This window comes from Melopsittacus undulatus, chromosome 1 (genome assembly GCF_012275295.1).
Source record: "Melopsittacus undulatus isolate bMelUnd1 chromosome 1, bMelUnd1.mat.Z, whole genome shotgun sequence".
Lineage (NCBI taxonomy): Eukaryota > Metazoa > Chordata > Aves > Psittaciformes > Psittaculidae > Melopsittacus > Melopsittacus undulatus.
The window spans coordinates 130,659,133-130,680,917 of record NC_047527.1 but is presented as its reverse complement, the minus strand read 5'-3'; the positions used below and the strand labels follow the sequence as shown (position 1 = coordinate 130,680,917).

General features: G+C 39.6%; 1 protein-coding gene across 3 annotated transcripts in view; it reads left to right on the top strand.

The window, feature by feature from the left end:
* ANO10 (anoctamin 10) overlaps nt 1-18,604 on the top strand; it is a 139,771-nt gene extending 121,167 nt beyond the window's left edge. For 2 of the 3 annotated variants that reach the window (XM_031052511.1, XM_005152855.3), the window contains one exon: nt 17,383-18,604. In XM_031052511.1, coding sequence (XP_030908371.1) covers nt 17,383-17,418 — 36 coding nt within the window. In that variant the 3' untranslated portion in view covers nt 17,419-18,604. Of the gene's footprint in view, nt 1-2,033; nt 2,199-17,382 lie in introns of all 3 variants that reach the window. The other variant, XR_004081104.1, reaches the window with a different exon arrangement.
* Nucleotides 18,605-21,785: the final 3,181 nt, after the last annotated feature.

Sequence of the window (21,785 nt, the reverse complement as noted above, 5' to 3'; positions counted from 1 at the left end):
AAAAAGACTATAATGCTCACTTATGTGGTGGTCTTTCTGCTGCCTGGTTATATACTATATTTATCGGGTTTTTTAAGCTTTTTATGCTTTTACACATTTCAGAAATTTCAAAGTTGTATAGTACAAAGACTTACAGTAGTTTCTAAATATAAATAAGCTTCAAAATACATTCTGCAAAACCCCAATGATACATTTAATAAAATACCCATTTTTGTAAACACCCTGAAAGGAGTGGGTGAAAGTAGTGGGACACTAAGTGGGCTTAATCTGTTTTGTATAAACTTGCTGTGAATGCTCTAGTTCAATATAGATAATGTGCAATCTGTTCTAAATATCCAGTTGTACAATAAGGGTAATCTGTGGGAGACAGTTATGGATCTCAAGAGCTCTTTCATCACTCAGAGTATTTAATTAATCTCCTCCTAAATGTTCATTCGGAAAGTGCCAGAAGACTGCTTGCTTGGTTGCCATGGTAGATATTATTCTCCAGGCTCCTTGGAGGACTAAATTTCTATAAACTGTGAGTGTTTTCAAGTTTATCAAAGCAGTAAAATGTAGTTACTCTGATTATTGTTGTTGTTGACAATTTCCTTCTGTCGTATGCTTTCACTAATTTTATTCTTCAGAAAAATGTTCTAAAATTTCTTTATCTGCTTGCACTTTCAAATAGAAAAGTAACTTTCATTTAGAGACAAAAAAAGGCATATAGAGTTTTATGGTCTTTTTTAGTTAAAAAAATCAGAAAATTTGGTACCTGTAGGCTGAGAGACTAGTGAAACTGGCAGAACTCTGATAAATGCAGGCTGTAAGCAGGGAAAGGAAAGAAAATACTTTTCTCATGTTTGTACGGAGGCAGATACTGTGAAGGAGACTGAACTGACTTCTTATACAATAAACTTGTCTGTTGGTGTGTTCTCATGGTGCACACAATCTGCTTATGAGTAACCTAACTAATGAAGCCTGATTTCCTCAGGATTTATGTGGTCCCTTACTCCATCGTCTCTCCTCACCTTTAGACATCTGATTCAGGTGTGAAAGTTGCAGATTTTAGGAGACTGTTGCTGTCCACCACTGAAATTCAGAGACTGGCTTGACATTTCAAGAGGAATTATATAATGATTATTCTGTAGTAATTAAATTTGTCAGTTCAAGTTGTGTGATTATGTTTGTTGTTTGCTTGTCCAGATGCCTATTACAATGTGCATGCACATATGCTTAGAACATTTGAGCTTGGGATTTTTATTTTATTTTGATATTTTGGTTACTGAAGATGACTACACTCAGTATAAGCCTATCACTGGAGAGGCTAACAGGGTAAGAAGTCATCAGATTTTGCAATGAGATACTTGCCTGCGGTTACCCAGGAACACACATCAGTGTTCAAATTAAAGCATTGACCTCACAGAAGATTCTGTGGTCCTGGCATCTCAAGAGTAATCCCCTTGTTTGCTACCATATTACCAAACTGCTCCCTGTTAGAGACATCCAGAAGCAAAGCTGTTCTTGGCAGACCTCTGTTACCTGTGCAACTCAAAGAATCTAAAGTCTAACTCCTAACCAACTTTGAATATGTGGGAGGATACTGCTTTGAATCAGTGACAATGTGAATGATCGTGTGGACAGGCATTGAAGGGAGGGAAGTAAGCTCCCCATTAATAATCGGAGTTGTCAGAAGTGTTTTGTCGATACACAAATTTACCATTTGACTACTTCAAAAACCTTTCTTATCTAGTGTGAGGGAGCAGGGCACATACAAACTTTTTAGGTACTGGATAAGCAAAACAGTATTCATTATCTACTTCATTATGAATATGCACCCACAGTGTGAAACTGCGTAAGGATAGCACATGTTAGTCTTCCTGTAAGGTGACATTTAGCGTGTGTACAAAATGTGAATATCTTCAGAACAACCCTGAGGGGAAGGCAGATATTTAGAGAATTGAGAAGCTCAGGGTAGGATGATACATTACAAAGCACCTGAAATGGATGTATAAAATACATTAATTACTATTGCATTTTCTCTTAAAAATCAGATTTGTTTCTAGCACAAGACTGGGGAAAATGCCATTCTGGACAACCTACGTGTAGTTCAGACTGCCGGCAAATCTGTTACAGACCATCTTTTATTGGAACAGCAGCTGAACTATGAAATTATTGAATTGTGAAGTGATTGAACAAAGAAAAATGAATAAAAGAAGGTTAGTTTCAGTAATGTGAATTTTTTTTTCAATATGCAAGCAAAATAGGAAGCACATTAAGTGGAACAAATGAGACTGGGTATGTTCACGAAGGATGTTTGGTTTTTAACCTGAGTATCTACCATAATTAACATACAAGCATTTCCTGTCTTTCTCTCATTCTCCTCTGGTACATCATAAACACAGCATTTCTGCTGCATTTGAAGTCTTGTATGCTTCTATGGAAAAGCAATGAGACTTGACATTTCGGAAATGCAAGAGGTTTTGTGTTCAAGGAAAGATGGTTGGGGTCAAAGAGCATGTCAGTCTTTAATTAGTATGCAGCATTCTATTCAGTTAGCATGGGGAATATTTTAGATGTTTAGTGCCTAGTGTGTAGTTAATTCATTACACCCTATGCTGTAAAAACTACAAGAAATGTGTATTTGCCAAGCTGAGAGTAACCATTTTTATTAGTAATACAGAGGACGGGATGTTATATCTTTAACATATTATGAAGGTCTAAAATGTATTCTGAGGTAATTTATGAAGTGGACAAAACTGGGGATCTCTTTACCTTCTCTTCCTGAAATAAGTATTAAACTGAAGTGTCTGACATACATTGACTTGACAAAAATATATAATATTCTGCTAGAAATGTTTTGAAATCATGGGGCATATACTGTAGCTTTCTGTAGACAGGCATATTGCATATGTATCAGACTTGGTATTGCTGTTTCAGAAGCATATATTGTGTTGCTACTCTATTCATTTATGTACATAGAAAGCATCTTACCATTATATAAATAGCTATATGCTTAACCAAAAGAATAACTTCTCCTGTATGTACTCTCAGCACTGGTTCTCTCTGATGTGCAATTCTGTGAATTACAAGAAACATGGCATGCGGTGTTAGGTAGCTATATGCAAAAGAGATCAGATCTTTTGGTGAGATAATATATTTTTGCTTCTGAGAAGCAGGCTGTCAGGAGGTTTCAATAGAACTGTTAGGCTCTGAATATCAAAGCATGCTTTTTAAGGTTCCAGTTCATATAAAAGAGAAACCTGGAGTAAAGTGTCTGGCAAAAGGACTAAATTCAGGCAGATACTTTTTAAAGCTTTCTTGTATTTTAAAGTTTTAGTAAAATAAATTAAAATTAAATGGAAAAGCAGGACTAGAAACAAATAGAATATTTTATAAGTTAAGGTACTACAGTACCTTTCTCTGTTGTCAGCAACTAAGACTTCAGAAATCATTTCAGAGCATTATGGTCCTGTGTAGTTTGCTAGGTTATTCACATAGTAATAGGTGTAATGTGCACTACTTATGGATGTATATCCTGTGAAATAAATTGAAAAGAAAAAGATTTGCCTTCCTAAAAAGCATTTGGAGAATCTGAAATCTAGTAGTTTAGTTGTCCTGTTTGTTGGGGTTTTTCTCCCCTCATTTGCAGGCTTTGCTGCCTTCCTTCCCCACCCAGGTGAATTTTTTGTCCAATTCCCCTCTTTTCTTAGGAGAATCTTTTCTTTTTTTTCTCTTTATGTGCTTTCTTAGATGATAATATAATTCATACTCTTGTTTTTCTATTGCCTTGGAATGTGCTTGGAGAAATAAGCAGTACATGGTAGGGCATTACTGTATGGGCGTTCATTGCTTTTGGCCCAACCCTAGCGGTACTATCTACCTTTTACAAAGGCTGATTACATTTGATACGCAGGTAAATGGGGATAATATAAAACCATGACTAAAAAACTAGGCAAAAAATGTGATGGTATTTTGAGTGATGTTGCTCTAATGATGTCCAGAGTGGTTGATCAAACTTTTGGTGATGTGACCAATCATAGTTACTTGAAAGACATGTTAGAAGGAGTTTAAATTTCATTGCAGATAAAATATTTTGAAGGTTTAGCAGATGCATGTGGATACTGACTCCATTGGTAGGAAAGAATGAGAAAAAAGTTGCAGGATTTTAGAAGTCTTCGTAGCTATTTTGGTAACTGTTATGTAGGAGCTGGTACCTCCTCCAGAATGGCTCACCAAACCCAGGTTTTTAAGATTCAGGTCAGACATTGAAACAAAAGAACTGTGTGGTAGGCAACTATTTATACTGCAGTGTTTATATAGTTGTAGCACTTCAAGGGCTCATGCACATTATGACTTATGTTGCTTTAGCTCTCTATAAAAATGCACAAGTGTTAAGTTCCTGCCCCAGAGGTCTTTCTGGACATCTGTGCTACATATACAGGTCACCCACCATCTGCTTGGTCATACATGTTCCAAAAGCTTTGTACAGTTCTGCCTATCAACTGCCTTTCGTTACCTAGGAAGAAAAGAATTGAAAAAGCTTGGGCAGCAACACAGCCCTGGATGTTTAAAGACAGCTTCACGTGCCACTGAAGCAGAGCTGCCTGAAACAAAACTGGGATTGCTGGATATTTGTTGAAAAGAAGCTCTGTGTTAGTGCCCTCTTGCTTGAATGATTTAAATAAATTGAAAAACTAAGGAAGCCTATTTTACTGAAAGGATGGGGTTTCTTAGCAGCATCTTCTTATGCTGATGATTTTTTTCAGAAGTTTGAAGGTACTCCTAGATGTATATAAAAGAATAACACAGTTGCTGTTTTGTTTCTGACTTGAGATATGCTATGAAATTAGTCTGTCTCTTGAAAAAGGTTTGGTCATCTTTGAGGAGCTGGAAAGGTCTGTTCTTACCAGATTTAGGTAACGTTTGGTAACCAGTGGTGAGGTAAAGTCTTAATGAAGTGACAGACAGATGGGTTTCGGTTGATGGAAGTATTGTTGAGCAAACCCAGAATTTAGTTGGTCTGCCAAGTTTAGAAGTTCAAAGTTTCTCATGTGGTAAGAAGACACCTTTTTTTCTGCAGGTGGGGCACACCCAGAGCTTCCCTTACTTGTTTTTAACTTGATGTTGAAATTATGAGAGCAAACTGTTAATTAGTTCATCCAGTTACTTCTCTGGGAGTACTCAGTCCTGTTGTTTCCCTGAGAAGTATACGGAAATGTTGTTAACATAAAACTTTGGAATAACAGTTAAAGGGAGCAGCTGCTTGCTTTCTGTATCGGTATTAAGCTGATGTCACTATTAAAAATAATTTTCATATCTGCTTCAAAACCAATTTTATTTTAAATGCCACTGAGGATGTTCCAGTTTGTTGCATAAACATCTAATACAGGAGCATTTATATGGATTTTAGTAATTCTGAGTTGTATTTTCTTTCCTAGTTTTTCACTGATCAGCAGAAATCAAGGAAAGAGAATCATTCACTAACACAGGACAAAGACTTCTTTTATTTTAGTCAAATTGTGCAGATTACATAAGAGAGAAAATTCTGTTAAGGTGTTATTCATGTGTTTTCTCCAATATTATTTGTGATTATTCCCATGTTGCAGAAAGGTCAAACACAGTTGAGAAACAGGTTCAGCAGATGGCAGTTTCAATGCAATACATTTATTTGATCAAAAGTTAAGATTGCAAAAGTTTACTATAATTATTTCAATGTTATTTATATATGAGATTACTACTTAGTAATACAGAGTAACATATATCAAAAACCAGCACATGGAAACCAAAGCCTAACAGCCTCCTGTTAATATTGGTGATAATACCCCTTTATATACAAATATTTATGCCGGCACTGCTCATTCCAATGAAACTACATTGCTAAAATTGTCTTTTTCTTCTATGTGTTTGATTTTTTTCTATATATTTTTACATAGGGATGGATGCAGTATGAAGGTAGAGAGAGAGAAAATAAGAATCTGTGTGTTTGAATGCTCTCGAGTTCCTTTTGTAGATGCATTCTTGTAAATCATAGCCTACAATTCAGTTTCTTTTTACTGGGTGTACTCTTTTCCTTTGATGCTAATTTCCTTACACTGCTAATTACTCTTATTTCCTATTAATAAGTAAAATGATGCACTCTTTTTTAGTATGTGGGAATTATTTACTTTAGATTATTGAAGAAATCTTTTGCTATGTTTTTGCATTATTGTTATTATTTTAGAAGAGGATGTAGCTGACTGCCATGGCTTTTGCAATTCTGTTGATACTATTATAGTACATGGAATTTTCAGTCTTTGCTTTCTGGCTGTCCCCAGCACCAGGAAGGAAGCATAAGCATGTGAGCACTGACATAATACCAAGCTGAAAGTGCAGAAAATGGATTTTTTGCAGCTTGTTAATATTTTGTAATTATTTGTCCTGTCCCACCTTGCGTATTAGATTTGCCCTCAAGGATCTGTGGAAATGTGTGTTCACCTTCCATCTTATGCCATCAAATAAATTTCCATTGAATTAACTAGATGACTCATGGGGTAATATTAACTCACTTTACTGATGCAAAATCATATGATATTTTAAACCTTTATTTAGAGTCCTTGGACAACACTTACTGGCATGATTTTAAAAATTTGGGGTTTTTTTGACAGATGCAACAACCTATTTTTATGAAAGTCTTACTGTAAAATTTATAAAACAACATGTATTTTCTGACAAATGGTAATGTTGTACAATATTTCTGTAGCAATAGAACAGAGATTTAATGTGCTACAGCTAGTATGCTGAGACATTATTTTAGATATTTGTGGTTGGAAGCTAGATAATATATTTATTGCTGTGATAGATGAAATCGGAAAAATAAGAATGATGGTTCTGGTAACCCAGGATACCCAATAAAAGCACTTTGCAGTTTGTAAGAACCATTTCAAAGCAAAGCCATGAGGTCTGATAGAATTAAATTAGTGTGGCAATTTAACATGAATCACAATAGTTAATCCCTCAGTGCATTCTGAAGCTGGCACCATTAGCTTTAATTTCCATTGAAGCAAAAGAAGGTCAGTCTAGAGGAGTGGCTGGACTGAAGCAGTATATTTCTGTTCAACACATTTATTTCTAGGCTTCAGTTTGTTGCCAGCCTTTATCCAGAGAGCAGAGCAGCAAAGTGGGGCTGTGCTTGGCAGTACTTTATTTCCTCCTTTCCTTCCCACTGCTCCTGAAAAGCAGAGCAGGTTGATGGGAGTGGTAGGAGAAGTGTGGCTCTTCCCACCAGGGAGCTGCCAGCCTCAGGGACCAGTCCTCTTGGCGGTTTTTCTGCCAGCAGATTTGGCCCTTACCAACCAGTGAATTTAGATGCAGAAGGGAGTGATTTCTCAGCTTGAAGAAACTGGAGTTAAAAAAAAGTAAGGGAGACGATGCAACTAGGACACTAGTACACAAGACAGAGAATCAACAAGAAATAAAGGAAAGGAAGCAAAATGCTTTAATAAAGAAGGCAAAATCACGTGACAGAAAAGAAAAAGCAGGAAAAAAGTATGAGGAGTTTTACCAAGGCATATGAAAATTGACTAATTCTGTGCATGGAAGGGCTGCATAGACCAAGGTTTGGGTTGAAATAGTAGAATAGTTTCAGTATTTTGTTTAGAAGGCAACAATTTTAATATGGAGTTTAAAAATGACAATGTTATTAAATATGGAGTAAATTACAATGTTATTAAATTCTTATACATTTGTATGTATTTTATATAATACAAGTAATCTGCTTATACCTTTATGTATTGTTTTGCACAAAGTTTTAAGTTAGCAGAAAGAAAATGAGATTTATAGGGTTGTCAAGCCTTGAAAATAATGAAATTAAGTAGTGAGAAATCATTCCCACATTTTTCCAGTCTGCAGGGTCTTACAAGGCACTAAATCAGATCTTGGGAACAGAGGACACAATAATATTTAGCATATCTACAGACTGTTTGTCTTTATGTTACAAAGCTGATTAAAAATTATTATGTCTTCAGCCTGAAAATAGTAGCTATTATACAGCTTTAATTTTCCATAGCTTGCTCTTCATTGCAAAATAACTTCATAAAGGTTTGCAAAGAAATTGATGATAGTATTAAGAGGCAGAAAACCGTAACAGTTTGTTTGGGTCCCTGATAGCAATACAGATAGCTCTGAAAATGGGGCTATGGAGGAAGAGCACTAGGGCATGGTGATACTGATGAGTAAGCTTCTCACTGGTGTACCTTGCTGTAGTGAAAAACAGGCAGATGGGTGGGAGCTTTACCAAATGAACACTACATCTCTTCACATCTGAACAAATGTGGCAAACAAACTGAAACAAAAAGGTGTTCTTTCCACTGATTTGTTGGAAAAAAGGAAAAGTGTTTTCTTCACTCATAACATAGGAAGCACATAGTCTGACTTCACAAAAGTAACCAAGAATTTTGCAACTGCCTTCAAGGAAGCCAGACCTTTACCCCTTTGCTAAGTTGTTTAAAATTACTACAGGCATAGGAGAATAATTCATAAATATTGTTATAACTGTATTTAGGACTATGTCAGCAGGTATAACCTTACTCATTTTGAAGAAATAGAAAATTAGAAACTACCAAACCAACCTTATACTCATTTTCAAAATATCTGTGCAAGCAAAGTTAATTCTGACTCTCCTACATGCTTACTAGATAATCTTCTGTAGTTCTCTTAAGAGTAATGCTTCATATCCAGTTGTGTATCTTCAGTGAAAATGGCAAGTTTAATAAGCTGTGTCATACGTGTCCTTTGTGTATATGTGTACATCTGCATAAGGGTTATGAGATCAAGGGTTTCTCTAAGCCAAGCCCCAAAGTGGTGATAAGAAGATACCAAGGATAAACCAAACAGCAGAGCTAACATGTAATTCCCCATAATATTTTCTCATCCTCTGTTCTTAGTTAATAAACTCCCTGAGTCAGATTAAACCATAAATCTGCCATAATTAATTTGAGTAATTGACTTTATCTGAATAGGTATATGACCTTATCTGATCAGATAGATATCAACTTAATTATATTTTTAAAGCAAATCAATATGTGTAACTGATCAGTACTTTAGCCCAGTGTTTAACTCATGTGTGCATGGTCTTCCCAAGGAGCAGGGTACTTGGTGGAAGGGGATTTGCCTTGTCACAGGTGTCTTTGGTGGAGAAGGAATTCTGTCTGATGTCACTGACATTCTGAAAATATCTGTATATGGACCTTTGATACACTTTAAAATTGGTAGAACTAGTTTCTTCAGAATGTTTATAAAAACACTGTAATTGGTTACCAGCTCTATGTTGATTACTTCTTATTGGGCTTTGAATAGGCAATAGCAGGGCCCCCAGAGGAAGTAGAAGAAAGCTTGGCTTTGAAGAGAAAGAGAAGAATGAAAATACTACTGGAAATCATATTATGAGAATGAAGTACTTGAGGCAGGAGAGGTAAACAAATAAGATGATCTGGCACGTCCCTTTGGCTGCTCTTGGATTCCTTGCCTGTTAAACTCTTCAGTAAAACTGAGAATAGTTCTTCACCAAATGATTTAAACATTCAGTAGTTTTTTATGCAGCTTAATGTGTTTTTTTAATACCATGGTAACAATAACTTCAGAATTAAACTTGCTTTCCATGCTGATGTGGAAGATAAACGGAGAGGCAAATTCCTTCTTAGGAAAAAAACTTTCAAAACGTTGGTTGCTTTTGCTATGTGTCTGCCTAGCACCTAGTGTGGAAGTCTGATTTCTAAGCATGTGGTTTATACTTCAAGTATATTTTAATATTTTCTAATTTTGGTGTTCAGTTTTGTAATTTCTCTGGAGTTATCTGATTTATTTTTCAGACTGGAGCTTCTTGCCTACTGCAAGAGAGGTGTGCCTTCAGTGCTGTGGCTGGTGTGTGGTAGCAGGACAAAACACAGCCATGTACCCTCTATGTTTATCTGCTATTTATGTTGGATTTAGGTCACAGAAATTTCCAGAGATTCTCTGAAGCTGGGTTCTTAGTTTCATACCTGAAGTTCAATCTAGACGACATCATTAATTCCCTGCATAGAGGAGTAATGTTTGTTGTTGTTACTACTTGTTTTTTGGAAACTGAGTAGGGCTCTGGACAGATCCACAAATTAACAAATTTGGAGAGAACTGTGAGCCAGGTTATAACTTGGAGGGGCTGGGCATGCATTTGTGCCCACTGGCAGAGCAGAGGGTGAAGAGGGCACTGGTGATTTTGGTACTTATATGGTGAGCTTTGTGTGCCTGGGTTCCAGTGATGGCCACTTCTGTGTCCAGAAAGTAATGGGATTATGGGGAAGGGAGATGGTGTGGGGGATGTCTTCTTTGAGGGTTAGGCATAATTCATTTTGAGAGAAGTTGCTTTTCACAGTCTATTGCCTGCTGTTGCACAGGTTACAAGAAGATGTGTTTGTGGTCTTTGATTTTTCCTCTGTTCTTTTTGCGGCATTAAACAGTTTAAACTAGTCTTCTGACTTTTGTACAATAGAATTTGTGACAGAATGTTGGCGAAAACCTCATGGGTTTCGACACATGTAATACTGGAATAGATGTTGTGTGGTCTCCTCTGCCTAAGTCTCTGTGACGTGGGTTTCTGCACTTGCGGGAGGCTTGTGTCTATAACCCAGCACGTCTCTTCTGGCCTTAAGATGGAAAAAATTGAGTAACTTTGTGTGTCTTGAAAGCATTAGATGGAAATGTATATTCTCTCAGAAGCTGTAGTGAGGTGTGTGTTTTTAATGTCACCTGAGCACTATATCATTGCAATGTGAGGAGAAAGGAGGGCTGGCTATCTCAATGCAGACCACATTCCAGTCCTTTGCCACTGGTGCTGGTATTTCTTCAGACGCTGCTTTGCTGATTTTGCTATTTCTCAGCTGTGCCTCTTGAATCATGAGGCAGGGTGAGTGCACAGCACGTGAGCTCAAGGAGTAAATTAGAATGTACTGAGCAACCTGGTTCTTAGCCAGGGACTGCTACTGCTATTACAGCTGGTGTAAGGCTAACTCAGCTATATGTGCAGTTGTGCTTCGGTGTCAGGCACGTCCATACTAATACATATGAATGTCCAGAAGTCTAGTTAAACTCTCAAAGTGTTGTGTATTTCTCTTCCAAAGGGTAACTGATTACTCAGGAGCATCCTGCTTAGTGTGTAAGCTTGTCAAACTTCATAGAGGAGGGATAATTTGTTTGACCCATTTTTCCTTGATTGTAACTAGTACCTGCAAGCTGGTAATTAGCATTAACCAAAGTCCTGAAAAAATAAATTCTGTCATAGCTCACCCTGAAGTCATTAGAACATTGTTAACTTGCTGTTAACCTAGGGACAGACTGCATCCTTAAATTGTAGTAAAGTCTGTTTGCCCCAGGTCAAAGAAACACATGACTGATAGGACTCTGCAGCCCATCCCTCTGCTCTGAGACAGGATCAGGGTCATGTCACTTTGGATACTTTTGCGCTGTTTCTTTCCTGGCTAGTCAATAATTTCTGACTCCAAAATCTATGGACTAGCTGCTTATTGCATGAGAAGTAATTGTATAAGCTAAAGAGAACATCTGCTAGGCTGGTCCAGCATCCAGGAGTGCAATTAAAGCATTCACACATATTGTTTAATGTTGTGTATTTATCTTTCAATTTGCAACTAAATGATCAGTTATGGTGAAGTGAATTTTAAAAAGTATGGGTTAAAACAAGATAAAATTAATTTAAATGTTCTGAAGTTCAGAATACATAAGCTATACTTCTGAAGAAAATACTGTGATACCATGCATCTTCTACTATTATTTCCACATTTTAGTGCTATCTACTGAACTAAAATAAGGTTCAACAAAAGGTGACTAATACCACAAGAATATTGTAGTGAGAATTAATACTTTGCAATTTAAATCAAAGACAATATGAAGTAGATCAGGAAAAAAATGTACTACAAGTGGGGCTGCTTTGTCTGCTGTGGCTCACAGCGCTATTAATCAGGCACAATACTCCAAGGCACGTATTATGTGAATCTGCAAGTTTCCTGACTCTGCACTTACCAATTCTGCAAACTTACTGTTTCATTAACACTAGCTTTTTGTACTCAGTATTCTGCCATGAATTAAGCATACAAGAAAGGAAAGAACAAAATTATCTTTTTTTTGCTATTGGCTGTTATCTGCTGTTTGTTGCAGCAAATTCCCACTCTAGATCTGTAGAGTCCAAGCAAACTTCTCTGTCACAGTTTCTATAGGAACAGCTATAAAAATCTCTCAGCCTGGGAGGGACCTCAGAAGGTCTCTAGTCCAACCCCCTGCTCAAAGCAGGGTTAACACCAGATTCACATGAGATTGCTTGGGTTTTTTTCCAGTTGGGTCTTGAAAACCTCTGAGAATAGATACTGCAAAACCTCCCTGCACCACTTAGTGCTTAGTTATCCTTGTGAATTTTGGTTTTGTTAGGTTTTTTGGCTTATTTCTTCGTCCACTTTGTTTCTGGTTTTGTTGCTGTGCATCTCGGCTAAGAGCCTGGCTCCATCTCCTTGCTAACCTCATTGTAGATACTGGCAGGTGACTCAGCCTTTTCTCACAGAGCATGTGCTTCAACTCCCTGCCCCTCTATGTTCCATGCCTAGACTTTGAGAAGCTGATCAGTGTTCTTCTTTCACTGGAGGGCTCAAAACTAGACACAGTATTCCAGATGCAGCCTATAGGTAAGGAGAATAACAGGTGCAGTGCTTGATATCTTTTCAGTCTTTGAAATTATTGTAATTGCTTACAGAGCCCTTCTCGTGAGAGCTACACAATTCAGCATTTCTTTTTAATTTTCAGTTTAAATTCTTCTCACCTTTTCATCAAAAATCTGCATTTTGGTGGTTTAATGCTTGGGCATGGCTTTTCTTAGAGTTGTTTTTTCTGGTTTGCAGTATCACAGGGCCATTGGTCTTGGCTCTGATAAGTAAGGAAGCTGTGAAAATGTTCCTACAAGTCCGCTGTCATATCACTTCAGCAGGGGGGCAACTGCATTCTGGAAATCAATAGCTTTCAAGAAGACTTGAGGGTTGTACTGGATGAGTTACTAAAAGTAAGCATTCAGTGTTATATTGTGGCTGTGTGGTATGACACAGAAATCCTGGAATTTATAAACAGGAGTATACTAGAAGCTGTTTATCACTACTCTAAACAAGCATCAGTTAGTTATCATCTCTAGCTATAGCAACTAAGAGGTTGATGAAAAACTGTTCACAGTTAGAATTGAGGCTAAAATTTACCTCAGACATAAAGTTCTTCAGCTCCATCCTCTGAAAAGAGCATTTAGTGCCACACAAAAACCTTGAGGGAAGATTTGTGGTTCTATATATGAAGTTACCACAACTTCCCACCATTATAATCAGTGAGAGCAAATTTCCATTAAATAAGTTTTTATAGTTTTATACAGAATGAAATACTAAATGTGGAAAAGACTAACTGAGCTTTGAAGTGGGTGTTAATTTGCCACTACTATAGCTGGCTGGTACTTACAGATCAAGCTGATACAGTTCTTGCTGTTGTCAGCAAACAGCTCACCAATTAACTACTTTTGATGTGACTGTTCACCATTAGGAAATAATGATTTTCATATATATTCATCATGCTTTCATATTATAAATAATTTGAGAAAGTGGGAAAGATAACTATGTAACAGTAACAGTAAACTGCTGATGAGCTGGTCTACATGGTGAATACAGGGAAAGCAGAAAATTAAGTTGCTGATAAGAAACATCTGCCTTTATATCATCTTTATATTTAACTGTGGCTATTTGCATGTCTGTTCTTCATATATACAAATGTGTATGTTCAGTATGCATATGGAAAAGCATCAGGCAGTGAGTCATTAACTCCTGGTTTAATCGATTTTCACTTCTAAATGCTTTTGATTCTTTCAAATTGTTTTCCTCAGGTTGTTGAATTGGCATTTGGTGTTAATACACACAATGGTAAAATTGAGAGTAGTTAGAGAATGCCAGGACCAAGCATACTGGAAAACAACAGTGTTCTAAGCATTTGACACAGGGCTCAGCAAGAAATTAACATTAAACAAACAAACAGGTGCTGAGGGAGCTGGCAGAGGTCATTGCTAGGCCACTCTCCATCATCTTTGGTAAATCGTGGGAAACGGGAGAGGTGCCTGAGGATTGGAGGATGGCAAATGTCACACCAGTCTATAAGAAAGGCAAGAAGGAGGACCCGGGTAATTATAGGTAGGTCAGCCTTACCTCCATCCCCGGAAAGGTGATAGAACAACTTATTCTTGACTCCATCTCTAGGCATATCAAGGATGAGAGGGTCATTAAGAACAGCCAACATGGTTTTACCAGGGGGAAGTCATGCTGGACCAACATTACAGCCTTGTATGAGGAAGTAACTGTGTGGAGGGATGATGGTAGAGCGGTAGGTGTGGTTTTTCTTGATTTCAGTAAGGCATTTGATACTGTCTCCCACAGCATCCTCATAGATAAGCTAAGGGAGTGTGGGCTTGATGATCAGGTAGTGAGGTGGGTCAAGAACTGGTTGAAAGGAAGAAGGCAGAGAGTTGTGGTCAATGGGGCAGAATCTAGCTGGAGGTCTGTGACTAGTGTTGTCCCTCAGGGGTCGGTGCTGGGACCAGTGCTGTTTAATATTTTCATCAACGACCTGGATGAGGGAACTGAGTGTACCCTCAGCAAGTTCGCTGATGACACTAAATTGGGAGGAGTGGCTGACACACCAGAAGGCTGTGTTGCCATTCAGCAAGACCTGGACAGGCTGGAGAGTTGGGCAGGGAGAAACTTGATGAAATTCAACAAGGGCAAGTGTAGAGTCTTGCATCTGGGGAAGAACAACCCCATGTACCAGTACAGGTTGGGGGTTGACCTGCTGGAAAGTAGTGAAAGGGACCTGGGGGTCCTGGTGGATAGGAGGATGACCATGAGCCAGCAATGTGCCCTTGTGGCCAAGAAGGCAAATGGCATCCTAGGGTGCATTAGAAAGGGCGTGATTAGTAGGGCAAGAGAGGTTCTCCTCCCCCTCTACTCTGCCTTGGTGAGGCCGCATCTGGAATATTGCATCCAGTTCTGGGCCGCTCAGTTCAAGAAGGACAGGGAATTGCTTGAAAGAGTCCAGTGCAGAGCCACAAAGATGATGAAGGGAGTGGAACACCTACCTTATGAGGAGAGGCTGAGAGAGCTGGGTCTCTTTAGCTTGGAGAAGAGGAGACTGAGGGGTGACCTCATCAGTGTTTACAAATATGTAAAGGGTGGGTGTCAGGATGATGGAGCTAGGTATTTTTCAGTGATATCCAGTGATAGGACAAGGGGCAATGGGTGTAAACTGGAGCACAGGAGGTTCCACGTTAACATCAGGAAGAGCTTCTTTACTGTAAGAGTGACAGAGCACTGGAACAGGTTGCCCAGGGGGGTGGTGGAGTCTCCTATGTTGGAGATATTCAAAGCCTGCCTGGACAAGTTCGTGTGTGATGTACTCTAGGTTACCCTGCTCTTGCAGGGGGGTTGAACTAGATGATCTTTTGAGGTCCCTTCCAACCCTCGGGATTCTGTGATTCTGTAATAGCTCATATGTATTGGGACATTCGTATAAAATCAAGTACAAGCATCCAGTGAAGAAGTTTTAACTCAGAAGCAGGTGTCCATCCACCACTGGGTGGATGGTATGGAAATTACACAGGAGTTCAAAGCTGCATAAGTTATTTCTTCATATGATCACTCACATTTTTTATGTATGTCCAGTCTGTTTCTATCCACATGTGCCAAAATTGCCTTGAAGAAGGCAGTTGTTCTAGACACCAGCCTATGGCTTCCTGAATTGCAGCATCTCCTTGCCATTGCTCCTTTGCTCCTCTGCTCCTCATCCTGTCCTTTGGGCTGGTCTCCAAGAAGTGTCCTTACTATGACTGTTGTCTCTCTACCTTTTTCTTTGTGGACTGAAGTCACTGTAATTACTCTTTGCATATCAGGGTGCTTTTCAGGCTTCCAGATGTTGCATGAGCCTTAGGTGATAGGCCCAGGTGGTGTGTGAGAAATGCCTTTGGCACAGTTTAAACTCCGCTTTTATTGCCTCTCTAAATTCTGTGTTATGAAACATCCTCTTCAACAAGAAGCTTCAAAGAGTGGCTCTGATTTCTCTTACTCAGCAAGTATTTTCAACATCTGGAATCGTTATTCTGATTTCACGTTGAGATCTCTCTAGTGATGTCCTAAAGTGATGAAAACAATAATGGTTAACAACAGGATTGTATGTGTTAACATATCACCATAGCAGTCTGCTTCCTCTCATATCACAGGATGTTTTTGTTGAATTCAACAGCAAAAGAAGATTTTTTCTGTATGAGGGCAATACAGAAATACTAATAAGCGTTACAGCTTAACAGTTGGGGCAATGTTATGTCAGTAGTTCACTGACCTTTTAAGGTCCTTCAAAAAACTTAAATATTTAAGGCTGTCTTAAATCAAAAGCCCTCTGCAGCATTGAAAACTTCACAGTGAACTTAAATTTTACATCCCTAAGAATGTGCTTTAAAAGTGTGCATACCACTTGCCCAGTCGGTGGATTCTCCTGCTAAGTAAATTGTATTCATGTCTTCATAATGAATGTTTGCTATAAGAAGTAATGATCAACAGTTTAATTTTTAATCCCATTTGTGTCTGAGAGTCTGGTATCAAAGTCCTTCATTATAGTGAGCATTTTTCTTATCTGAATTTGTCCCAAAGGAGTATCCTGTATTTTAATAAAACTGTGATTCAGAGAGAAGCGTTCTTAATTCCAGCCTGGTATAGATGTCTTCCTAAATGTAAGGGTGGATTTCTGGTGAAGCCCATCAACTCTACCTGTCTGTGCTTACTGCTGCTGTTTAGGGAACAGCCAGGCTGCCTAAGGAGAAATAAAGTGGCTAGCAGTTCCCCTGAGCACATGCAGGCTTGACCAGAGATAGAGGCTGGGAGTCTCAGGAGCAGCAGTGGCGATGCCAGTCTGCACAGTGCACTGTGGGCAGAAGACACACAGCAGTGATTTCCTCCAGCTTTTCGTTTTGCCATTCTTGCAGCAGCTACCCCCATCACAAGCCTGAGGGAGAGGGGACAATTTTCAGTATGAGGCATTATTCATCACAAAAATAATGGATTCACAACATACAAACTGCATCAGCAGTTGCTGAATCTTTTGGTGGAAAAAGCAATACCTCTGTTAAAGGTGTGTTTTTTGTAAAAGTCAGGCACAAGACTGGCAAGCTTCGTTTCAAATCTGGAGTTCATGTTTTTGTGTGGTTTTATTGCTTCAGCTGGTTCAGAAGCATTCTGCTGTCTGATTCTACTGGTGTGTGTAACTCATCACGCTGCCCCTGCACTCGGTTTACCTTTTCTTTCTCCCCTTCTCTCACAGCAAATGAAGCTCATGGTTGAGTCACTGAAGGAGTAAACATGAAGGAATGAGGATGACTAAAGCAGTCACATGTGGATGCCACAGCACCACTTGGGCGTTTGTTTATGAGGATGTGACGCTCTCAGAGTGTGCCCTCACCATCTAATGAGTAGGTGGCACCTGTCTGTAGGACACTTTGTAAATATTCTTTGCCTGACACTGTAAAAAAAAGGTATTTTCTCCTGCTTCCTTTGTTTCTTATATGCTATCATTAGTGAAATTAACACCACATAAAGGACTCCAGCTTACACTACGTTTGATTGAGATCTGCCAGGCTTACCATGCTTCAAGTGATTGAAACCACATCCTGTGAGTAAGCATCCAGAAGCTCACTAGAATTTTCAACTGCAACTTTGTAAAAAGAAAAAAAAAACAAGAAGGTTGGCTAGTATTCAGTTTATTGTCCTTTTGGGGTTACTGCCCCTTTTGTTCCTTTATTACAATAGCTTATCAGTCATGTATTATTTCCGACTTGCTTATTAGCCACTGTTTGCACCTAGCAAATTAATTTCAATGTTTTTTACATCACATGATGAAATACATGTTGGTTCCTCATATGATATGAGAAATAGTTGAACATAACTATTATAAAGTATGCATTATACACCCCTGTGTGCTAGCTATCTAAATAAGGCTCAGCAAAAACCTTTTCAGAAGCTGGGTGGAACATACTCAGTAGGAAGCAGACTGCTGTTCAGTAATTTATGAAATGTATTTATTTTTTAATTTACAGTACATTTTGATATCATTTCCCTGAATTTTGGACTGCAGTATTGTATGAATGCATCTGCTGGTTAAATGAACTGATAGTAACAGATCAGTTAAACTTGGCACATGATATACCAGTACTTGTGTATGTAGTAGTGCATATCTAACTTTGTTCCTTGTTTTTCACGAGGTAGTTTTCCTAATGTTTCATAGTTTTCTGACAGCAGCAGGGCCAAAATCTACAGTGTTTGCTCCTGTGATCTTGAGAAAGTTTATTTTCTAATGCTGCGACCTTCAGCTTTGGTAGATGTAACTTACCTCTATGCAATAGTAGAGTTCTGTTTGGAAAAATCTGCTGTTACAATAATAAAGGTATTTGCCAACTTTGCACATTTCAGATTCCTGCCACAGCAGTGATCTAAGCCAGAATAATGTATTCTGTCTGGAGATTAAAATTAGTGTTTTTCAGACTCAGTAAGCATGACCCAGTAAAGAATGACTCCATTCCCTTGGGAAAAGGAGCAAATCCGTGCCACAGCTCTGTTCTTGCTTCCCCACTGTGCATCCCCACACTGCTGCTATTTCAGGGGTACCTCAGCGCTGCTGCTCTTTCACAGCCTGTTCCTGGAGCCATGGCAGGGATCTCTAGGAGAGCACATCTCGCTTCCTTCATCACTGTAGAGATCCCAGACCTGAAGCTTTTCTGAGGAGAGGACCAGCATGTCCTCCATGAAAGCTCCTCAGTGTTGCAGTTTCTCGCCCACTTGATCTGAAGTAGCTTCACATTTGCTCAAGTTTTGCTCGTACTGCTTAGTCTGTGTTTGAGTGAACACTTCAGGAGAGGAGAAATCTGTGGGATGGGTTCCTGGTGGGATATGTTCTTGTGAGCTTAGTGGAGCCATTCTGAAGGAATTCTGCTGGCCTGCTAATTTGTGCCAGTTTGTGAGTGTAAAACTGGTGTACTTTGCTGATCGCAGCTGTATCGGGTGTCTGAAATGATTTTCTGAGATGGGTTAGAAAAGGAAAAAGGGTAGATTTTTGCAAATTGACTTTGTGGTTGTCCTTGAGGTCCTTCTCCTATTTTCTGTAGACTAACAGGAAAACCTTTAGTAAGGTTTAAGTACCTGGTGACATAATGAGAGGTGCCTGAGGACTGGAGGATGGCAAATGTCACACTAGTCTATAAGAAAGGCAAGAAGGAGGACCCGGGTAATTATAGGTAGGTCAGCCTTACCTCCCTCCCTGGAAAGGTGATGGAACAACTTATTCTTGACTCCATCTCTAGGCATATCAAGGATGAGGGGGTCATTAAGAACAGCCAACATGGTTTTACCAGGGGGAAGTCATGCTGGACCAACATTACAGCCTTCTATGAGGAAGTAACTGTGTGGAGGGATGATGGTAGAGCGGTAGGTGTGGTTTTTCTTGATTTCAGTAAGGCATTTGATACTGTCTCCCACAGCATTCTCATAGATAAGCTAAGGGAGTGTGGGCTTGATGATCAGGTAGTGAGGTGGGTCAAGAACTGGTTGAAAGGAAGAAGGCAGAGAGTTGTGGTCAATGGGGCAGAATCTAGCTGGAGATCTGTGACTAGTGGAGTCCCTCAGGGGTCGGTGCTGGGACCAGTGCTGTTTAATATTTTCATCAACGACCTGGATGAGGGAACTGAGTGTACCCTCAGCAAGTTCGCTGATGACACTAAACTGGGAGGAGTGGCTGACACACCAGAAGGCTGTGTTGCCATTCAGTGAGACCTGGACAGGCTGGAGAGTTCATCGGGAAGAAACTTGATTAAATTCAAGAAGGACAAGTGTAAAGCCTTGCATCTCGGAAGAACAACCCCATGTACCAGTACAGGTTGGGGGTTGACCTGCTGGAAAGTAGTGAAAGGGACCTGGGGGTCCTGGTGGATAGGAGGATGACCATGAGCCAGCAATGTGCCCTTGTGGCCAAGAAGGCCAATGGCATCCTAGGGTGCATTAGAAAGGGTGTGGTTAGTAGGGCAAGAGAGGTTCTCCTCCCCCTCTACTCTGCCTTGGTGAGGCTGCATCTGGAATATTGCATCCAGTTCTGGGCCGCTCAGTTCAAGAAGGACAGGGAATTGCTTGAAAGAGTCCAGTGCAGAGCCACAAAGATGATGAAGGGAGTGGAACACCTACCTTATGAGAGGCTGAGAGAGCTGGGTCTCTTTAGCTTGGAGGAGACTGAGGGGTGACCTCATCAGTGTTTACAAATATGTAAAGGGTGGGTGTCAGGATGATGGAGCTAGGTATTTTTCAGTGATATCCAGTGATAGGACAAGGGGCAATGGGTGTAAACTGGAGCACAGGAGGTTCCACGTTAACATCAGGAAGAGCTTCTTTACTGTAAGAGTGACAGAGCACTGGAACAGGTTGCCCAGGGGGGTGGTGGAGTCTCCTATGTTGGAGATATTCAAGGCCTGCCTGGACAAGTTCCTGTGTGATGTACTCTAGGTTACCCTGCTCTTGCAGGGGGGTTGGACTAGATGATCTTTCGAGGTCCCTTCCAACCCTTGTGTTTCTGTGATTAGCTGTTGCCCTTGCCTGGGGCAAATCCCTTCACTTACATTTAGTTTCCTTATCTATGAATGGGGATAATACTGTTGTTTATGTGCATTCTCCTCCTAAAGCTAGTGGGTATGGAGGAATATGACCTTCCACAGCGTGAGTCAGCAGTATGGGAATTCTTTGTTTTATTGTTAGTTTGCACTGGATTTGGGGAGATTTCTTGGTTTAGAGCAAAATCAGATGCTACAGTTATGACAGAGGGGTGTTTCTGTCCTGGGGAGCTTGCTCGAATACTTGTATATTGCTGTATAACATTTTGTCACTGAACTGAAATTTATCTTCCTCTGTACACTACTCTGTCCTTTCACTGGGCTGCATGTGTGTGTTTCCATGTTTTATACTGTTTACTATTGGTTTGATCCTGGCTTTTGGGTTTTACATTCATGGTATCATCTATTTTCATTTCTCATTTGAGAGAAAAATTGTTTCTGACTGTGCTTCTGTCTCGGCTTGGTTTTCCTTCTGCTGATCTCTTTCAGTCTGTAAAAACTGTGGGATTCCAGGGATGAAACTTTCAGACAAAAATCTGTTTTCAGATGAAAATATTAGGAGGAATAGGTAAGAGATTTACCATAACTGCCATGCACAAGCTGTGTCATCTGAATGTGTGCTCTTAGTCTGGGTAACTGTGTTCCATGCTCAGATCCTGCTGGCACAGAATAGGAGGTCATTGGTCTGGTTTTCTCAAGGTGCAACAGCAAAGAGCACGGTGTCTACAGGGGAAAGGCACTGGAATGAAAGGAAACAAATCCAACCATGTCAGAGGTGTCTGGTTCCTGGTGTCTTCTGTCTTCTTCCCTGGGGGTACCAAGCAGTTGGTGTGTAATAGTTGAAGCTGCAGCACCCTTGAGGTGGGTGGTTTTCTGCACTTTGGTTGTGAGCCACCCACAGGTCTAACTGCCCTGTGCCCTAGAGGGATCTGCTGACTCAAGATCTCTACTGTTACTTGCTGGCCTGTAGAACCTCCTATGGACTTGAGGACAGTAGAAGAGGAAAACACTGGGAACATTGCATGAGGAAAGTTTCCTCTATAGGCAGGAAAGCAATTCTGAGTACTTTAGCCTACCT